Below are 20,921 nucleotides of genomic sequence, written 5' to 3'. Positions count from 1 at the left end.
TAGGCAAGATAGATAAGTTGAGATGTAAATGGAGCTAGGGAAATGACCTTGGCTAACAGTCAGGAATGGGCTGTTGGAGGTGGTTTGTTTTATTTGGCAATTGAATATTTTTTTTTCTCACTAAAAAGAGTTAATTTATTAACCGCCAGATTGAAAGCCCGCTGCCATGGGAGTACAAAAAAAAAAAAAAGATTAAATTTCTCTTTTATCAATGAGTAAAATTATTATAAGGAGCCCTGGTGGCATAATGGTTAAGTACTCAGCTGCTAATACACCAGCCGCTCTGTGGGAAAAAAAAACCTGGTGATCTGTTCCCATAAAGATTTCAGCCTAGGAGACCATACGGCTAAAGATTTCAGCCTAGGAGACCATACGGCTAAAGATTTCAGCCTAGGAGACCATACGGCTAAAGATTTCAGCCTAGGAGACCATACGGCTAAAGATTTCAGCCTAGGAGACCATACGGCTAAAGATTTCAGCCTAGGAGACCATACGGCTAAAGATTTCAGCCTAGGAGACCATACGGCTAAAGATTTCAGCCTAGGAGACCATACGGCGGCAGTTCCGTTCTGTCATACAGAGTCGCTTTGAGTTGGAATCAACTCAGTGGCACATGACAACAGCAACAAAATTTTTGTAAAGCCTATTTTGCTCTTCATGATAGCTATTATGAAAGTGAAAAGCTGTCACTTATCTTTTTCTTTTTCTCTATACCTAAATAGTCATTCTTTAGTTTGCACGGTTTACCAATTTTAGAGCTCCTTTTTTTGTATGTGACAACTTTATTGATATAATTCATATACTGGACAATTCACCCATGTAACATATACAATTCAGTAGTTTTTAGTATATTCACAGGGTTGTGCAACCATCACCACAATGAATTTTAGAACATTTTCATTACCCCAAAAAGAAATACTGTATCCTCTAGCCATAGTGTCCACATTTGAAAAACTCTTTTAGGCTCGCTCTGTGTCAGTGCTAAGTTTAGAAGGCATTTCACCAGTTTAAGATGTAATACTAAAATAATGTTATTTTAAATTTGTATTTTGAATTTGTGTTCCACCTTCTCTTCTGCCTGCCTGCCTGCCCATCTGCCTTTCTTTTTTAAGGAATCTACGCTGAGCGTTTATAAACCAGATTTACTTTTACTTGAATTTTTTTTTTTTTTTTGCTTTTGAATTGGGAAGAAATCCATTGTTAGAACCACACATCTCTGGAAAAAGCCCTCCTCATATCAGGGAGAAGGCATGCTGTATTAGGGTTCTCCAGAGAAACAGACCAGTAAGATTTATATGCATGTATCTTGAGAGAGAAAGAAAGAGATTGATTGAGATTGATTTTAAGGAATTGACGCACAAGTTTATGGGAGCTGGCAGGTCCAAAATCCATAGGTCAGAGGGCAGACTGGAAACTACCGAAGTCTTGTGTCCAAAATATATAGGCCAGGCTATGGGCTGGAAACTCCAGCAGGATGTGTATGTTACCGTCTTGAGGTCTCCTTTGGAAACCTCAGTTTTAGCTCTTAAGGTCTTCAAGGGATTGGACAAGGCCCACCCACATAATTGAAGGTAATCTCCCTGAGTTTACTTAAGAGTCAGTTGATTGTAAATATTAATCACGTCAACAGAATACTTTCACAGAAACATCTAGACTAGTGTTTGACCAAAAACTGGGCACCATAGCCTAGCCAAGTTGACACATAAAGTTAACCATCACACATACAAATAGAATTTGGGATAGCTTTTTTATATAATTTGTTAAATTATTTTGACATATCCAAAATGAAATTTCATTCCACCAGGTTAGGTAAAACTGTTATTACTAAATGATTATCTTTTGGTTTATTTAATTTGTGTGAGGAAGCCCTGGTGGCATAGTGGTTAAGAGTTGTTGCTGCTAACTAAAAGGTCGGCAGTTTGAATCCACCAGGCTCTCCTTGGAAACCATATGAGGCAGTTCTGCTCTGTCCTGTAGGGTCGCTATGAGTCAGAATTGACTCAGTGGCAGTGGGTTTAGTTTGGTTTAATTTGTATGATGAGTGTATATACTTTTTTTAAAAGTTGAGATGTAGCTTACATATAGTAAAATTCACCCGTTTTAGTTTAGAATTCCGTGAGTTGTGGCAAATATAGTTATGTAACAAGTACTACATACAGTCAGATATAAGCCAGAGAAACTAAATGCATTACCATCGAGTCAGTTCTGACTCACAGCAACCCTATAGAACAAAGTAGAACTACCCCATACAGTTTCAAGGAGTACCTCGTGGATTCAAACTGCCAGTCTTTTGGTTAGCAGCCAAGCTCTTAACCACTGCACCACAGGTTCTGTTACCTCAGAAAATTACTAAGAGCCCCTTTGTAGTCAGACCCTGGTAGCTAGATTAGTTTTGTGTCCTGATAGTTTTGCCTATTCCAGAATGTCATAAATAGAACTATATAATACATAGCCTTTTGAGTCTGGCTTCTTTCATTAGAATGATGCCTTTGAGATTCATCCATGTTGTTGTAGCATATCAGTAGTTCATCACTTTTTGTTACAAAGTAGTATTCCACTGTATGGGATGTATCACAGTTTATCTACTCACCAGTCTGAAGAACATTCGAGTTGTTTCCTGTTTCTGGCAATTACCAATAAAGCTGGTATACATATTTGCATGTCGTTGTTGTTAGGTACCATCAACTCAGTTCCAACTCATAGCAACCTTACATACAACAGAATGAAACACTGTCCAGTCCTGCTCCATTCACAGTCGTCATTATGCTTGAGCCCATTGTTGCAGCCATCGTGTCAGTCCATCTCATTGAGAGTCTTCCTCTTTTTTCGCTGACCTTCTTTACCAAGCATGACGTCCTTCTCCAGGGGCTGATTCCTCTTGATAACATGTCCAGAGTATGTGAGACTAGTCTCACCATCCTTGCTTTAATGAGCATTCTGGTTCTACTTCTTCCTAGACAGATTTGTTTGTTCTTTTGGCAGTCCTTATTTGCTAACACCACAATTCAAAGTCGTCAGTTTTTCCTCGATCTTCTTTATTTGTCCAGATTTCGCTTGCATATGAGGCAATTGAAAATGCCATGGTTTAGGTCAGATGCACCCTCAAGGAGACATCTTTGCTTTTTAACAGTTTAAAGAGGTCTTTTGCAGCAGATTTGCCTAGTGCAGTGTGTCATTTGATCTCTTGACTGCTGCTTCCATGAATGAATGAAATGATTACCTATAAATGTTTGCATATAGAGTACCATTTCATTAGGGGTAAATTCGTAGGAATGGGATTGCTGGGTAAAAAAAAATTTTTTTTTTTTTTTTATGGTAAGCGTATGTTTAACTTAAAATGAAACTGCCAAGCTAACTTCATTTTGCATCCCTACCAGCAATATGTGAGAGAGTTCCACATCTTCAGCAGCACTTGATATGGTCAGTTTTTTTATTTTGGCCATTCTAATAGATACCTCATTTGGGGTTTTAATTTGCATTTCCCTTATGACTAATAATGTTGACTTGACATTTTCATATGGTCATTTACCATTTGCATATCTTTTTTGATGAATTGTCTGTTTACCTCTTTTGCTCATTTATTTTATTGACTTTTTTTGATTATTGAGTTTTGAGAGTTCTTTATACATTCTGGATACAAGTCCTTTATCAGATAAGTTTTTTGCAGATATTTTCTCCTAGCCTGTAACTCATCTTTTCCAGTCTCTTAACAGCATCTTTGGTGAGTACCCACCCACTGCTGTGGAGTCGATTCTAACTTACAGTGGCCCTGTAGGACACAGTAGAACTGCCCCATAGGGTTTCCAAGGATGTAAATCGTTATGGAAGCAGACTATCACATCTTTCTCTCGCGGAGTGGCTGGTGAGTTTGAACCGCTGCTTTTTGGTTGGCAGCCGAATGCTTTAATCACTGCGCCACCAGGGCTCCCCTTTGAAGAGTAGGCATTTTAAATTTCGATCAAGTACAGTTTATCATTTTTTTCTTTTGTGGATCATGGTTTTGGTGTTGCATCGAAGCAATCTTTGCCTAACTTGATGTTACAAAAATTGTCTCTTACATTTTGTTGTGTCGTTAGGTGCTGAATTATAATGATCCTGCGTACAACAAAATGAAACACTGCCCGGTCCTGCACCATCCTCACAATCATTGCTGTGTTTGAGCTTGTTTTTGCAGCCATTGTGTCAATCCATTTTGTTGAAGGTCATCTTCTTTCTGGCTGACCCTTGCTTTACCAAGCTTAATGTCCTTCTGCAGGTACTGATCCCCCCTGATAAAATGTCCAAAGTATGGGAGATGTCTCGCCATTCTCGCATCTAGGATACATCCTGCTTGTACTTCTTCCAAGACAAATTTGTTTGTTCTTCTGGCAGCCCATGGTGTATGTTCGATATTCTTCGCCAGCACCATAATTCAGAGGCGTCAGTTCTTCGGTCTTCCTTGTTGATTGTCTGGCTTTCACATGCATAAGACGTGATTGAAAGAAAATGCCATGGCTTGAGTCAGGTGCACCTTAGTCCTCTAAGTGACATCTTTGCTTTTTAACATTTTAAAGAGGTTTTGTCTCTTCTTAGAAGTTTTATAATTTTTTTTTTCTACATTTAGAGCTACGATCCCTTTTAAGTTAATTTTTAACAGCGTTTTTCAGATATACTTCACATACTTAGAAAGTATATAATTCAAACTCTCTTTTACAGAGTTATAACCATTATGACCGTCAATTTTAGAACATTTTCATCTTCCTGAAGAGAAACCCTGTACCCTTTTAGACATAACCTCCCCATCCCCCTAAGTTAATTTTTATATGTGGCGCAAGGTATGGCTAGAGATTTATTTTTTGCATATGAATGTCTGGCATCATTTGTTGAAAAGACTGTCTTTTCCCCATTGAATTGCCTTTGCATCTTTGTTGAAAATGAATTGGCTATATGTATATGAGTCTGTTTCCGGATTCTGTTTCATCGATCTGTGTTCTATCCTTACGCCATTTTCATACTGTCTTAATTACTGTAGTTTGATAGTAAGTCTTGAAGTTAGGCAGTAAGTTGTCCAACTTTATTCTTTTTCAAAATTGTTTTAATTCTTTTGCCTTTCCATGTAAATTTTAAAATCAGCTTGTCAATTTCTAAAAAGAAAATTCTGTGGTGATTTTAATTCTGTTTTTAGTAATTTTCACAAGATGAGTGTAGTGTACCTGCCCCCTTTTTTTTGCTGTCAGTAAAAATAGGTCATTTTCAGTATGATGCATTACAAGTACATCCATGAAGACTAATAGACACCAAACCATAGATTTATGTAGCTAATCTTGCTTTTTTTTGCTGCTGTGTCTTATGTTAAAGATATAAACACCATATCAAGAGAGAGAAACTTTGAGGTTAAAGAGCTCAGATTATTTTATTTGTTAAGGAAAGGACTTCCTACCTACTTATATAATAACTGAAAGTGCAAAGATAATGTTAAGTTAGATGTGTGGTTTTGTGGTTTTTTTCTCTCCCATTTTTTAAAATTTTGTACGAAGTTTAAGAGGTACAAAGGGTTGTACGTTAATTTTCCCCTTAGAAATTGTGTCCTTAATAGAGTTAATTTCCAGTAAAAGGCCTATATTTGCTTATCTAAATAAAATGGGATATTCTTATTGTTACATTGAAATATTTATAGCTTACATCAGGAGGATATATACTTAGTAATTTTTCCTTTTGATAGCATGTATAGACTGGTCAGTATGATAGTGGCTAATCATATAAATGGCTAGTATACTGTTCCTCTTGTATTTTTCTTTCCAAACATGCCAGATTATAGAAATTCTTAATTTTTCTCTAAAAAGTTCATTCACCCCCTTTTCTACCTTTTTTGTTGCTTTGAGATTGTGAGTTAATGAGGACTATGTCAGTCTTGGAACCATGGCCATCGACCAGAACATATGGTCTTCCGGTTTCTTTTTTGTAGTCTGTTTTCTTGTAATTATTTGTTTATATCTCCTTAAGGCATCATGTGCCTAAGAAGTATTTCCTTGTTTTTCAGGTTCTAAATGGCTTCTAAGAAGTTGGGTGCAGATTTTCATGGTAAGTGGACTATTAGATATTGTAGTTTATGATTGATTAGAGAATTTGAAGTCACTTACTGTAGTTTAAGTAAGTGCCACTTAAAAGTCTCTTTAAATGAGCAGCTTGAGAAAAAGCTGGACAACAGTGTAGCATAAACTTTCCAAAGTGTTCAAGTGATAGTAGAAAGACAGATCGGAAGTTGCCTCTGGATCACTGTTTCAAGGAATAAGAAAGGGCAGAACCAAGGGCAGAGGCAAGAGAGAAAATAGCAAAAATGAAAAATTTAAATTTATAATCTTATTTAAAAAGATAAGCTTTCTATTTTGAATCTTTGGAAACTCCTTTTTGTTTGGAGCAAAGGTAAGTTAGACACCAGGTTATGTGTTCCAGCTAAACAATCCAGAGAGATTACAAATCTGAAGTTGTCTCACCGAGTCAGGACTTGTGTATTATAGTTTCCTCCACCTACTTACATTCATAACCAAAGTTTTAGTGTTTAAATGAAACTTCTCTGCCAGGGTAAAATTTGGGGAAAAATTTTTATCCTTCTTGCTTAGGTTTGTGTTAACAGGGCTTTTTGTATTTGCTGAGCTCCTAGTTGAATTTCAGTGGCCTCAGTTGAGATTCTGAACTGAAGAACCTTCTTTTTAGACATCGTTTAGTTTAAGGAATAGGTGGAGAATATGTAGTAGACCATCTTTCCTGGTGACTGAGAATGAAGTTGAGCCTGGTTTCATAGGGCTGAAGGTAAAAAGCCAGATAGCTAAGGCTCCTTATTCCTCCCTCTGTCTCTCAGGAAGCTAGATAGCCTTTCTTCACTGCTTTTCTTTGAGTGTCTACTCCATTTTTACTCTTCTGTTTATAGACTTGCTTTCTTGGCCTACCTAGCAGAGTGCACAGGGCCATTTGTCCACCACCTTAATGGTGCTGCTTGCCACTTGATCTTTCTGTTTAAGTGGCCAGCATCGTCTAGCTAGAGTTTTTGTGTCTTTTGATTTACATGGCCTAGTTTTTGAGCCTGGTTTAGTTCCTCCTCATTTAGGTATTACCTGACTGGTCCATTGGTGGTGGGGGTTGGGGGTGGTTAGTGGGTGTGTATGTGTAATTTTTCTAGGGAAATTGGGATGTGAACAAGGAGGGTAGTAACTGTTGTAATGATAGATACTAAAATGTTTTTTTTCTGTTTAAATATTTGAGGTTTGCCAGGTCTTGTGAACCAAGGAATTCTCTGGGTGGTGTAAATGGCTAAGCACTTGACTGCTAGCCAGAGGTGGACAGTTTGAGCTCACCCAGAGGTACCTTGGAAGACAGGCCTGGTGATCTGATTCTTAAAGGTCACAGCCCTATGGAGCAGTTCTACTCTGTACACATGGGGTCTCCACGAGTCAGAATCGATTCGACATCAACAAAAACAATAGGCCTTGCACTATACCGTCTTATGACTGACATTTGATTTACTTTCAAGTTCATTCGTCTCGACTGCAGTTGAACTTCTTTGTATCCATAAATAATAGAATAAAAGATATAAACAGTTACTTCTTGAAGACATTTAAAAAGAGTATACTTACGTTGTTTAAACTGCATAGCCTTGGCTCAGTATAAATCAGGCCTTTCTTGAAGCCTTGTGCTTTATTCTTTAAGATGTCAGCCCTCTTTATAATTTTTAACTCATTTTCTCTTGTCTAAGAAAAAAATGTTATTTTCCGGAAGTGACTTTTAAAGTATTTTAAGAAATGTTTCAACAAACAAACAAATTAATCTTTTTTAATATCTAAAGGAATATCTGAAGATTCTATTTAGGAAAATATAGGTCTTTATAATAGAACTTGATAAAACTTCGGTTTTGAAGGCCAACCTGTCTCATTTATGTCTAGATAGCTAAATTCTAGAGAGGTTCATTTTGCCTTTCGTTTAATTTCTACTAAGAGATTGAAATACGTTTTCCGCTGAGTTGTGGGAAAAGGCATTTTATTTTAGATTGTTTCAAAAGTTGATCAGTAGTTGCTTTATAGTGTACTATAGAGAAGACTGTCATTCTCATGAGAGTGATGCACCTTTCCCCCTTCTGGCTGTTTTCAGTATTTTCTCTCTCTCTTTGGTTTTCAGCACTTTGACTGTGATGTGCCTTGATGTGGTTTTCTGTGTATTTATCTTGCTTGGAATTAGCTAAGTTTTTTGGATCTGTGGGTTGATGTTGTTTATAAATTTTGGAAAATTCTCAGCCATTTTCTCTTCTCATATTTCTTCCGATTTATTCTTCCTTCTCCATTTGCGACTTTAGTTATACATATGTGTTAGACTGTTTGATATTATCCTAGAGACCTTATAATACTCTGTTCCTGGTTTTCTTAACTTTTTTTTTTTTTTCTGTTTATCAGTTTGGTTAATTTCTTTTCATCTATCTTTACGTTCTTTAATTTTTTGCTGTGTCTTGTCTTCTGATTGGCATAACCTGCCTTATGAGCCATCAAAAAATTTTCTGATACTCTTTATTTTTTATTTCTAGAATTTCCATTTGTCTCTTTTTTATATTTTCATCTCTGTACTGAAATTTCCCATCTGTTCACAAATATTCGCCTTTTCCATTAGATCCTTTAACATATTTATTGTACTTATTTTAAAGCATCCTTTCTGATAATTCCAGTATCTTGGCCATCTCTGGATTTGGATCTGATGACTAGTTCCTCCCTTTATTATGGATTTCATTTTCTTGCTTTATGTGTGTCTTAGAATTTTTGATTGAATGCCAGACCTTGTGTATTAGAAAGCTGACTTTGTAGGTTATCTGGTTTGCATTTGTTGTTAGGGTAGGGGTAACATTTTGTGTGACTTCACATCCTACAGCAGATATCTATATATTAGTATATACTTACAAATTTGCATGTGTTATCTGACTTATGGCTTTAAGGTATTAATACCCAATAATAATGAAATTTATAGTTTTTCCACTTAATTTTAAGTTTGATCTGCTCTATTCTTTTTCAAAAACCTTAATTTGAATCCTTTCAAAATAAAACCTAAATTAAGCATAATCCCGTTGCTACCGTCTATTAGAAATTTCTCCCCCAAACTAGAATTGTACCTTTTTCAGAAAAATAGGCAGATCACAGGATTATAAGCATGTGAGCAGTTTAGAAAGAAACAAAACATAAGGAAGCCTTCCCAGAATTCATCCTGAGTCATCACACATTCAGCCCAGTCTCTTCCACCGTGGTATAATGCAGACCCCGACTCCAGCTGCCGTAGCCGCAGTCATCAGAGATGTACTTACTTTCTTTTTCTGAATTGAACTTAGGAAAATGGGCTCAGACATTTTAGAAAGTTTTTCAGTAATAAGGATTGAAACTAAAAGATATTTGGGGTGAGCCAGAAAATTGTTAATCACAATGTTTAATTGATTGGGCCTTGTGGTGAATTGGGTTTTTATTGAATTTGTTTAAAAAATAAAATATAATTGTATTGAGAGACAAGAGAAATTCATCTTTACATAGGTGTTCTAATGTGTTGGGTAAAAATTGATAGCTCTAAGGCGGCAGTTCAAATCCACCAGCTACTCCTTGGAAGCCCTGTGGGGCAACTCTCGCCTGCCCTGTAGGGTCGCTATGAGTCAGAATTGACTCGATGGCAATGGGTTTTTGTTTTTAAGGCATAGTTGGCCACATTTGGGGGAAAAAAAAAATTCCCCATAACTCTCACATCATCATTGTTAGTTGTACTGTGGCTGTCTATATCCATTATTGAAAAGGTTGGGGTTTTTTTGGTTCTCCTTCTTTGAATGATTTTTTTTGCCAGTAGTCACACAACTGTTTGCTCATTTCCTGTTAACTAAGTTTAAGGGACTAAGACCCAGAAAGGTTAAGAGATGTGCTGAATCACCGTGAGTTGGCTTTGTTAGTGAAAAGAAACCACTTTTTAAACTGCTAATGCCGGGAAACAGCAGTTGTTTAAAGGTGTTTTACCTCATCTTGTCTGTCCCTAAGCCAGGAGCTAGTTCCATTTCTAGACTATAAGTTGTTAGTATATACTACACTGTGTTGGTTTCCTAACTGAAAGGTAGGCAAGGAAACCAACTGGACTGCTTTTCTTGAGAGAGATTCTCATTTGGCTTAGGTATCTTTAGAATAGTATCTTTTTGTAAGTAGTTTTCCATCTCTGAACTCCCCACTCCAGTTTCTACAATGCACTTGCTTTTTAAGAGAATTTTAGTTAGTGTTAATGTAGATAGGTTTTCTTATTATATTTATATATCATATACATGTGTTAATGTTATTATTGATAGGATTTTTTCTGTGTATGTATTGTATAGTTAACCTACATATGAGTACGTTAAATTTTCTTAAACAAAAGATTTATTTTTGTGATTGTTAACTTCACTGTGAATGTTTCCAGTGATTTTTAGAAAATTCTAAAGTTTCACCTTTGTATCCAGTTAATTAGGACACTAGCAAAAGTTAGAGTCTAATGTTTAGTAACGTTTGAGCACCTATTTTCATGGAAAACAGATAAAAATGCTTTAAGAATAAAAAGAACTTTGCTTTTAATTTTTAAAATATATTTTATAACTGGCTGAGGGTTTTAGTTTTATGAGCAAGCTGTGATGGCATCTGGTACATTTTTGTGACTGTCCAGAACCTTAGAAATGTTCTTGCATCAGTACTAAATATTTTCATGGCTAGACTTGGCATTTTAGGTAAATAATTTTGAATTTTAATAAATATTATTTAAATGTGAGTTGGGATGGAGGTAAGAGTTGAATACATAAGAAGTATAAGGCCATGTGCTCATTATTTGTTCTTCATTCATGAAGCAAATACCATCTGCCAGACATTATGCTAGGCTTGGGGGATATAAATTTGAAACACTTATCTCCTGTTTAAAAAAAAAAAAAAAACCTGTTGCTGTCAAGTTGATTCCGACTCATAGTGACCCTATAGAACAGAGTAGAACTGCCCCGTATAGTTTCCAAGGAGCTCCTGACGTAGTCACTCAAAGTCTCATAGGAGTAGGAAACAAACCACTAACAATACAGAGTGGTAAGTCCTGAGATGGTAGTATGAACTGATTGTTCTCAGATTGAGAAGGTGGTGGTTCTTGACCTCATTCTTAAAGGACTAGAGATGAGTAAGGGTGGGGATGTGACAGACATTGCCAGATGAGAAAGCACGTGTAAAGGTGTGACCATACTTGGAAAATTTCCTAGTTTGCTATTAATTATTAATAGTTATGTCCCAGAAAAGTTACTAAATTTAACTCAGTTGTGGCTGTATTTTGCTAGCTGAGTGAGAGATAGTTAAAATGTTTTAATTTTGTCTAGAAGTTAGAAGGAAAGAGACTTCTCTCAAGAGTGGGAGCAGTGGCCTTCTTTCTGCTGGAGGGTTTTAGGTGTATCAGAGCACTACACCTCAGGACACTGGGAATGATAACAAAATTACAAATATATTCTGACCTTGATAAAAGCCTTAACATCTACAGAGTTTTAAAAGGGATAGAAGTTGTCTTCATGGAAGAGGTATAATTGTCTTATTCTGTGTCCATGGATACCCGAGAAAATACAATAAATGTGAGGCTAAGAAAGAAGTAAGCCTTACTTTACTAGCTGCTAATATTAAAAAAGAAAAATTTAGTTTATCAACTATGTTTCATTGTATGTAATAGTTCTGCCAATAAGTTAGCCCTAGACTTGGTTCAGAAAAGTAGCCCTGGTCTACTTAAGAGTATACAGCTAATGAGAGTCATATACAAGAAGCACTTTTATTTTATCTGATTGCATAAGTGGATGAAGGATGTCCTGGTATTTCAGTATTAGTTAGGATAAGTCAAGAATCTTTAGGTGGTTAAAGCAGTTTGGTTGTGTATGGCTTTTGTCTTCTGATAATCCTGTTCAGTCTTGTTTGGTTTTCCCTTTTTTCATAAGCACATTGCTTCTTAAATATTTCTGCATTTGCTTCAGAATGTAGTGTTCTTTTTTTTTTAAATCTAGAATAATTGTATTAATTAAAAAATAATTCTTTCTAAAAGTAGAGAAATCCTAATCAAGGAGGTTGTGGGGAATCTACTGTCAGTCCATCAGTATTTATTAAAGGCCTAGTAGATGTGAGGTAGTGCTGTAAGCTTTGAGAATACGTCGTTGAACAAAATAAACTTAAGTACTTGACTGCAAGGAGCTTATATTCTATTAGGCAAGTTAGACAATAAGCGTAATAAAATGATACAGGTTAAAAGATCATAAATGCAACTTATGAAGGTCATAAAAACCAGAAAACCAAACCCACTGCTGTTGAGTCAATTCAGACTCATAACGACCCTGGAGGACAGAGCAGAACTGCCCCAGAGAGTTTCCAAGGCTGTAAATCTTTACCGAAGTAGACTGCCACATCGTTCTTCCTCGGAGCAGCTCGTGAGTTTGAACCACCCACTTTTTGATTAGCAGTTGAATGCTTTAAACACTGTACCACTGGGGCTTCTTTCAGGGTCATAAGTGGAGGAAAAATCGATGGCAGTTAAAGAGCACTGAGGTGAGTGTAGGTTAGTAATTTTAATTAGAGTGGTCAGGGTGAGCCTCACCGAAAAAGTGACACTTAAGCAAAGTCTCGAAAGTGAAGGAGTGAGTCATGTGAATTCCTGAAGGAGGAACATAGCAGATAGCAGAAGCAGCCAGTGTAAAATTTCTGAAATGGGAATGTGCCTGTTTGAAGAACAGAAAGGAGGGCATTGTGACTGAGTGCAGTGAGCCAGGAAGACGAGTACTAGGAGGGAAGAGCAGAAAGGTCATGGGTTAGGGGCTTGGTCTTTGGGCCACTGTGAGTACTTTGGCTTTTATATTAAGTGGAATTGAAAATAAACCCTAAGATCAAGTAGGGTCAGGAGAAGGTAAGCAATCAGAGAAGGAACTCTTGGTAATTTCTAGTTTTAGGATAGCATTAGTTAATATGTATCTATAAAACAAATAAATTCTTTGCTGATATTTTCTACTTTATTTTTGATTGTAGGGACTTTCAGTTACCTTGATGATGTTCCATTTAAGATAGGAGACAAATTCAAAACACCAGCTAAAGTTGGTCTACCTGTTGGCTTCTCCTTGCCTGATTGTTTGCAGGTTGTCAGAGAAATACAGGTAAGTGGTAATTTTTAATTAAAGTTTTGTGTACTAAAAATTAGAAGTAAGAATTTGATGTATAGTGAAATAGAAAACACTATCCTCATATCTCTTATTTGTATTTCTCATAGCTCCTATTACTGTCTGGCTCATGTTTTTATACACATACATACATACATACACATGTTCGTGTGTGTGTATATATACACACACACATAAGTACATACATACAGATATTGTGCAGTCTGTTAGGCTGTATATTCCTGGAGGTCTGTATCTTGCCCAAAACTAATCCCCATTGCCCACCTTAACTTGCTCTTTTCCCTTTTTCTGTTAATGTCCTCATTATCTTCTCAGTCATTCAAATTAGGTAATATCTTTCTCTCTGCCATGTCTCTCACCTTTGCCACTCCAGTTCACTACCTTATATTTCACCTGGGCTACTGCTTTCACGTGGCCCCCCTCCTTGGCAGCATTTCCCTTCTGTTTTTCATATTGTCTCCAGAATGATATTCCTAAGTTAAGGTTTAAATTGTCACATCCCTGTTCAAAAACTTGCAGCGGTTCACCAGTCCTTATTGAATCAAGTCTAGACAAGGTATTAACAAAGCACCTTAGTGTGTCATCTCTGTGTTCCCCCCAAACCATTCTGTTAACATACCTTGTACATTACCTATCTGGACTTTTTCTCATGAGCTGTTTTCTCCACCTGGAATGCTCTTCTCTTTCTCACTGTACTAAAAGCTGTTTGCCTGTTACGATCTGTTTAATCTCCTAGATTATGCTGAAATGCCACCTCCTCAATGACTTCTTTCTCAACCCTCTGATTGTTAAAGCTCGGTTATACATAAGTGTATAGAATTACTTCTTGAAAGCAGCACGTAGCCGTGCCTTACATAACTCCTTTTCTTCCTTCAGTACACATTTATTGAATTCCTGCTTTTGGCAGGCTCTTGGTTGAGTGCTGAAGATAGAGGTAAATGCCATAATCCCTGTCCTCAAGGAGTTTACAGTTTAAAAAAAGTCATATAGAAAAACAGGAAAGTACAGTATCATTCGAACACTTCTTCCTGTGACTTAAGATATTTTTAAATACAGCTTTTTGTTTCCCTAATGACTAATGATGTTGAGTGTCTTACATATTTTTGAATACTGAATTGGTATTCCTTTCGTTTATAGGGATTTTAGTGGGTTAGAAGAGATATGAATTTACCTTATAAATATTTCCTTGTTCTGTTTGCCTGATAATCCTTTTACAAAAACAACAGATATTCATTAAACACCTGTCTTTGTACAGGATGCTGTTAGCAATAGGATTAATAAAACCCTCCATCTTGTTTCAGTGATCCTCATATCATTCACTGCTTTGTTGATTCATTCAGGAAACTTGTTTTGGATCACAAGTTGTTGTCCTTTTAGACTTTGCTGGGAATTTTCTATATATTTTATCAGATACCACTCACTAGAAATAACAAGAGAGGAAATCAAGGGTGTGAGCTTCATTCCTATGTGGGGCAGTTGAATTTTTTTGTACTGTAATTATACATAGCATCCTTAAACTTTGGTTGCCTGGGATCTCCATGGGGGATTGGCTGTGGTATTGCTGCTGTCCACTCCCTACCCAGAGAGCAGTTGTACCTAGAGCCCTAGACAGGTGGCTTAACACTTGCTGTAACATTGTCATATTTTCCCTTGGTGATAGTACAAATTCAATTTCTGAGCTCAAGTTCCAGCAAAGTAAGTAAGCCAGTAAAACATACATGGCTCTTAACACGTAGTATCTCAGAGCTTCCACTGAATGTGGTGGTGGGTGAGGGGTGGCTCTTAGTGTCATGATTTAGAGCACATTCTGGTGTCACTCATACATGGGCTGGAATTGCTATCTAATAGCTATGTAATCTTGGACAGATTTCTTAAACCCTCCTGGTCTCCATTTCTACACCTGTAAAATGGGAACAGTTTGCTTTTAAGGTTGTTTTAAGGATTAAATAAAATAATGCATTTATAGTGCTTATGCGGTCTCCATAAATGTTAGATGCTACTGTCGTCTGTTTATTGTACTCTCAACATTCTTATTTTTCTAGTTTAATATTTCAGATTTGTTTTCCTGTATGTTTTTCTCTATGTTTCAAGTGTCCTACATTACTTTGGTAATTAGAAAACAAAAGCTCACTAAAGGTTTTATTTTAAAAGGAAAGAAATTTCTAATTCTTCTTGGGAGTAAAAGTTCAGAGGTCTGTATAATCAGCGGGAAGCTGATTACAGCCTTAGTTTTCAGTGGAGGAAACCAGTACAAAATTAGGTTTCTTCCAGAGTTAAAAGCAGCAGAGCTTTTTTGCCCAGTGCTTTTTTTTTTTTTTTACCGTTATGCGGTAGAAAGAAAGCACAGTGATCCGTCCTGGGGCACAGCAGCTGGCCCAGGATTTAAGTGAATTTCTCGACGTATGCATTTCTAGGCCTCTCTTGTTGGAAGCCTAGCTTATTTGAAGCTGAAAGGCATGAAGATGACCAGAGGCACTTTATTATGTTTCTTCCACTCTAAAACACTTGTCTCAGCATGATGACCTCTTTCCTCACCTCTTTCTTTTTTTACCTTAATGTGTCTCCAACCCTGGACTTGCACACAGCCATTGTTTAGCTCTGGTGTTTAAGAGTGAACACCAAGGGTTTTGTTTTCTCCTGGCCTAGGTGAATTTTGCTTTATATAATAGGTGTGTTTCTTTTATGTATGCAAGTGAAGTTTTTAATTGAACTATACTTTAAGGCACTATTAAGGAACCATGAAGCAAATCCTTGCGTAATTTGCTCTGTACAATTTCAATTTGAATATATCTGGATTTTTTAATAAGCATATTTCCTGCATTTTGAAGTACAACCTGTTTATTATGATCTAATAACATGTGGTTTAAGAGCATAGACTTTGTAGTCATACCACCTGGGTTCAAATCCAGACTCTACCATTTACCAACTTTGTGACCTTGGACAAGTTACTTATCCCTTCTCATCTATGAAGTAGGACAAAAATAGTACCTACCTTAAGGTGTTGCTGAGAAAATCTAGAAAGTTAATAAAAGTGCTTAGAAGCATGCCTGGCACATTTAAATGCTTCGTAAGCGTTAGCTGCTGTCGTTACTGCCGAGTAAGTCATCTACTTAAGGCACTGTGCTAGATAATAGAGACCTAAGGAGGGTCTGCAGCCCAGTTGCTGCCCACAAGACACTTTTGATATGGCTGGGAAAGTGTTTAGAGAAAGATTAGACTACGTATGATCACATGTGCTTGGTATCAAGTGATTGAAAGAGATAGATGCTTGTAAGAGTTCAGAGGAAGGACTGGGGCCATCAGGAAGGCTTCACAGAGGAGGTGGCTGAGCTCTGCTTGATGAGCATTCTAGGAGGGAAAATGCCCTGAGGAGAGAGAAATAAGGGAAGTGACAGGGTACATTTGGCCTGGTATGTAGAATAAGACGCGGTGGGAGCTTTTTCTAGTTCATTTCTAGAGGTAATCTAGGAGTGTAATTTGATTAAATAAGGGAATTGGAAACTTTAGTCTTCCTGTATGGGGGTCATCCCACACGTCTTAAATGCTGTCTTGCCCAGTTTTCCCCTTGTGTAAAAGTGGATGAAGAGAATATGAATGGGGTGGGGGAAGGGTGCTCACCTTGGTTCCTACCTCCTTTCTCTGCTATCTCTTTGCAGTATGACTTCTCCTTGGAAAAGAAAACCATCGAGTGGGCTGAAGATATTAAGAAAATCCAAGCAGCCCAGCGGGAAGCTGAGCGCAAAGCTGAGGAAACAGAAGCTAAAGTGAATTCTAAGAGTGGCCCAGAGGGTGATAGCAAAATGAGCTTCTCCAAGACTCACAGTACAGCCACAATGCCACCTCCCATTAACCCCATCCTTGCCAGCTTACAGCACAACAGCATCCTCACCCCAACTCGAGTCAGCAGCAGTGCCACGAAACAGAAAGTTCTCAGCCCACCTCACACAAAGGCAGATTTCAATCCTGCTGACTTTGAGTGTGAAGAGGATCCATTTGATAATCTGGAGTTAAAAACTATTGATGAGAAAGAAGAGCTGAGAAACATTCTGGTAGGAACCACTGGACCTATTATGGCTCAGATATTGGATAGTAACTTGCCCAGAGGAGGCTCTGGGTCTGTGTTACAGGATGAGGAGGAGGTCCTGGCATCCTTAGAGCGGGCGACCCTAGATTTCAAGCCTCTTCACAAACCTAATGGCTTTATAACCTTACCACAGTTGGGCAACTGTGAAAAGATGTCACTGTCTTCCAAAGTGTCCCTTCCCCCCATCCCTGCAGTAAGCAATATTAAATCCCTATCTTTCCCCAAACTTGACTCTGATGACAGCAATCAGAAGACAGCCAAGCTGGTGAGCACTTTCCATAGCACATCCTGCCTCCGCAATGGCACGTTCCGGAATTCCTTAAAGCCTTCCACCCAGAGCAGTGCCAGTGAGCTCAATGGGCATCATACTCTTGGGCTTTCAGCTTTGAACTTGGACAGTGGCACAGAGGTGCCAACCCTGTCCCCTTCTTCCCAGATGCCTTCCCTTTCTGTGTTGTCTGTGTGCACAGAAGAATCATCACCTCCAAATACAGGTCCCACGGTAAGCCTTTTAAATCGCCCCTAAATTAGACCCCCAAAGAATTCTAAATTCTACCTAGCAGCTGCCACTGTCATATTCTTTTCAAGGCTTAGGACATGACCAGATTGACCTTGTTTTGTGTAAGTATATACAGTTCTGGTCATTTTTCTGAGGACGAGGGTGATGTGCTTTGACCCTAGCCCATATCATTTTGGTCTTTTCCTTTTGCAGAGATAATGTATATTATGTGAATGATGTTTTCCTGGCTAATTTGCTCTTTCTGTGCTGCCATGTCTTGTGTTTGTTTTTATTGGCTTTCTTTCTTTGTACTTTTTTGCTTTTTCCTATGACCTTTCTTCATTTTTTAGCTTGTTTAATACTCCTCATTATATCCTCTCCCTGCCCCTTTACCACCTTATTCTGGTCTGAAGTATGGTTCTTTTGTGTACCATGGTTCATCTAGTTTGGGGTTGTTTCCTCAGATGGGGTAGTGCCTTGGGAACTGGGAAATAATTTGTATTGGAAATCCGATCACAAGGTAGAAATTTGTTTTTAATCCTGCAGTTTGATCTTGAAGGGTTTGCTAACTGCCAGGATTTGTGCAGTTTTCTCCAAAGGAAGGGAGAGGGTAAGATGGTACTTGGGAACTCAGATTTACTATAGAAGGATGGGTTGATACAAAAGTTGCAACTTGTATCATCCTGAAAAAAATCTCATCTTGTTAAAAAAAAAAAAATTGCAGATACAGCAGGGTCCCTCACCTTAGCTCTTGAGGTTATTTTAGCAGCACAGAACAACACATTAATACCTTCTAGAGTAGAAATCATAGACTTGATGGATTGCAGTGCAGTGAATCACTTAGTGTGTTCCTTCTATCCACAGTCTTTGTAACCCCTATTGAATGGATGGGACTAAGCAAATGAGGTGCTTGTGACCCACCAAGGGGATTGGATAGCTTGCTAATAATGTAAATAAGATGCATGGCACCCTTTTTGGGGGTGGGACCATGCAAATAAGGTGTATGGAACTCTAATGAGGGGATTAGTCAGCTTTGCCATCCCGCTAGGCTTACAATGAGTCATCCCAGGGATGGGAAGGGAAGATATCACCAATGCCAAGAAAGAAGAGCCAGAAGTGGTGTGTGTCCTTTGGATCTGGAATCCCTGCACTGAGAACCTCCTAGATCCAGGAGACAGTGAGAGACAGCAGTGCGAGACAGCTGCAGTGAGGCTTGCCGATCCACGGAGCTAAGATGTGTATCACTTGCCCAAGAAGGCCCCCGGCAGGGCCTGACAGCAGAAGGCTCACAGCAGGGCTTGGTGGTAGCAAAGCCCCAAAAAGGCCCAGTGGCAGAAGGCCTCCAGTAAGGCCTGGCAGCAGAGAACAAGACGCTGTCCTGATTGAGGAAATGCATCCTGAGTTATTGTTCCAATTACTTTGAAGTTGATCCCAATTCCAGTTTGTATCGTGTTACTTCCCTAATAAGCCACTTAACTGTAAGTACAGTTCATGAGTTCTGTGAGGCGTTGCAGCAGAGGGAGAGTACTGAGGGGAGGGGAGTAGTTGATGTTAGAGATGATGGAGTGGTATATCAGTTTGGAGAAGCTAGACATTTGGGACATCTTTAACCTCTGCCTCATAGGAACCAGCCTTGTGCTGGGCCTTATAAAAGAAATTACTCATTTAAGGACCTTTTGCTACACCAGCTCACAGATTTTTTTAAAATGACAAAGTATATCAAAAGACTGTTATGAACAGAAGGGAGCCTGATTGTACTGGTGGAATATCTATCACAGACCATCACAAGCATAGTGTTAGCCGGTGGGAAGATGAAGCCTTGGCCTGCCTTCCAACAAGTGCAAGGACTCAGCAAAACAAGCTTGGTAAATGATTGTCTCTGCGTGTACCCTTCCAGTGTCAGCTTACTGCTGCTTGTAGATTTCCATGGACTTTGGCCCAGGTAAACTCAATAGAGTGCAGAAGACTAGTATTCTCTCCTAGGAGTGGGCTTGATCCTACTTTTTCCTGCTCAGTTGTGGTCAGCAGTAGACTCTTCATCAAGACTCATTGTATGCTTTGGAGAAACTAAAAGATATAACTTGGAAAAGATTGGGGAGTCTCAGTCAAACCCCCCGTCTTAGTTATCTAGCGCTTCTGTAACAGAAATACTACAAGTGGATGGCTATAACAAATGGAAATTTATTCTCTAACAGTCTAGGAGGCTAGAAGTCCGAATTCAGGGAACCAGCTCCTAGGGAAGGCTTTCTCTCTTTCTATGTTCTGGAGGAAGGTCCTTGTCATCAATATTCTCCTCGTCTAGGAGCTTCTCAGCACAGGGTTCCCAGGTCCAGAGGATGCACTCCACTCCTGACACTTCTTTTTTGGTGACATGAGGTCCCTCTCCTCTCTGTCCAATTCTTTCTTTTATATCTCAAAAGAGATTGAAGATACAACCTAATCCTGTAGATTGAATCTTGAGTCATAACATAACTGCGTCTAATCCTGCCGCATTAACATCATAGAGGTTAGGATTTACAACACACAGGATAATCACATCAGATCACAAAATGAAGGACATCCACACAATACTGGGAATCATGGCCTAGCCGGGTTGACACACATTTTTGGGGATGCAGTTCACTCCATAACACCTCCACCCCCATTTAAAGTTAAATTAGTCATTTAGAGACCAAAAGCCAATTCCAAGAGCCAAGGTCTTTCTCAAACTAAAACACTTGGCCTTCTTTAAACCACTTGACAATGATGTTTCTTTCTGGCCTATCCATCTCGAGGTGGGAAGGGGCTTGCTTCTTGTTGGCTTTGGAACTTGCTGCTTTCGACAGGAGGATATAAACAGAGCTGGAGTTCTGGTGTTCTTCTAAAGAAGTCATGACCAGCCCCCAGGGAGCAAACCATGGTTCCCATCACAAGTGGTTTCCTGATCCTTTATCTTAGTGTGAGTCTTTGAGGCCCACAATGAGAAAGAACCTTCCCAGTTAGAAGCCCTCTTAGCAGAATAGTGACTTGAGGCAGGGGTGGTGGTGGTGGTGATGGTCATGTAGGCTGTGTTGCCCTCACATCAGAACTTCAGGGAAGTGTTCATAGAATTTGGTTCTTCTTGGCTATTTTAAGCCTAGTGTTTAAGACTTATTTTTCAGATTTTGATTTTATGTTTT

At 38.4% G+C, this 20,921-nt stretch overlaps 1 protein-coding gene across 2 annotated transcripts in view; it reads left to right on the top strand.

Annotated features, from left to right (window-relative positions):
- The window catches only part of UBAP1 (ubiquitin associated protein 1), an 86,262-nt gene that overhangs the window by 53,048 nt on the left and 12,293 nt on the right, over positions 1 to 20,921 (top strand). For both annotated transcript variants that reach the window (XM_003407310.4, XM_010587866.3), the window contains exons 2-4: positions 6,020 to 6,060; positions 13,032 to 13,156; positions 16,837 to 17,766. In XM_003407310.4, coding sequence (XP_003407358.1) covers positions 6,027 to 6,060; positions 13,032 to 13,156; positions 16,837 to 17,766 — 1,089 coding nt within the window. In that variant the 5' untranslated portion in view covers positions 6,020 to 6,026. The remainder of the gene's footprint in view (positions 1 to 6,019; positions 6,061 to 13,031; positions 13,157 to 16,836; positions 17,767 to 20,921) is intronic.

The sequence above is a fragment of the Loxodonta africana genome, chromosome 9 (assembly GCF_030014295.1).
Source record: "Loxodonta africana isolate mLoxAfr1 chromosome 9, mLoxAfr1.hap2, whole genome shotgun sequence".
Lineage (NCBI taxonomy): Eukaryota > Metazoa > Chordata > Mammalia > Proboscidea > Elephantidae > Loxodonta > Loxodonta africana.
The sequence above is the reverse complement of the archived record's forward strand: the minus strand, read 5'-3'. Positions and strand labels throughout refer to the sequence as shown.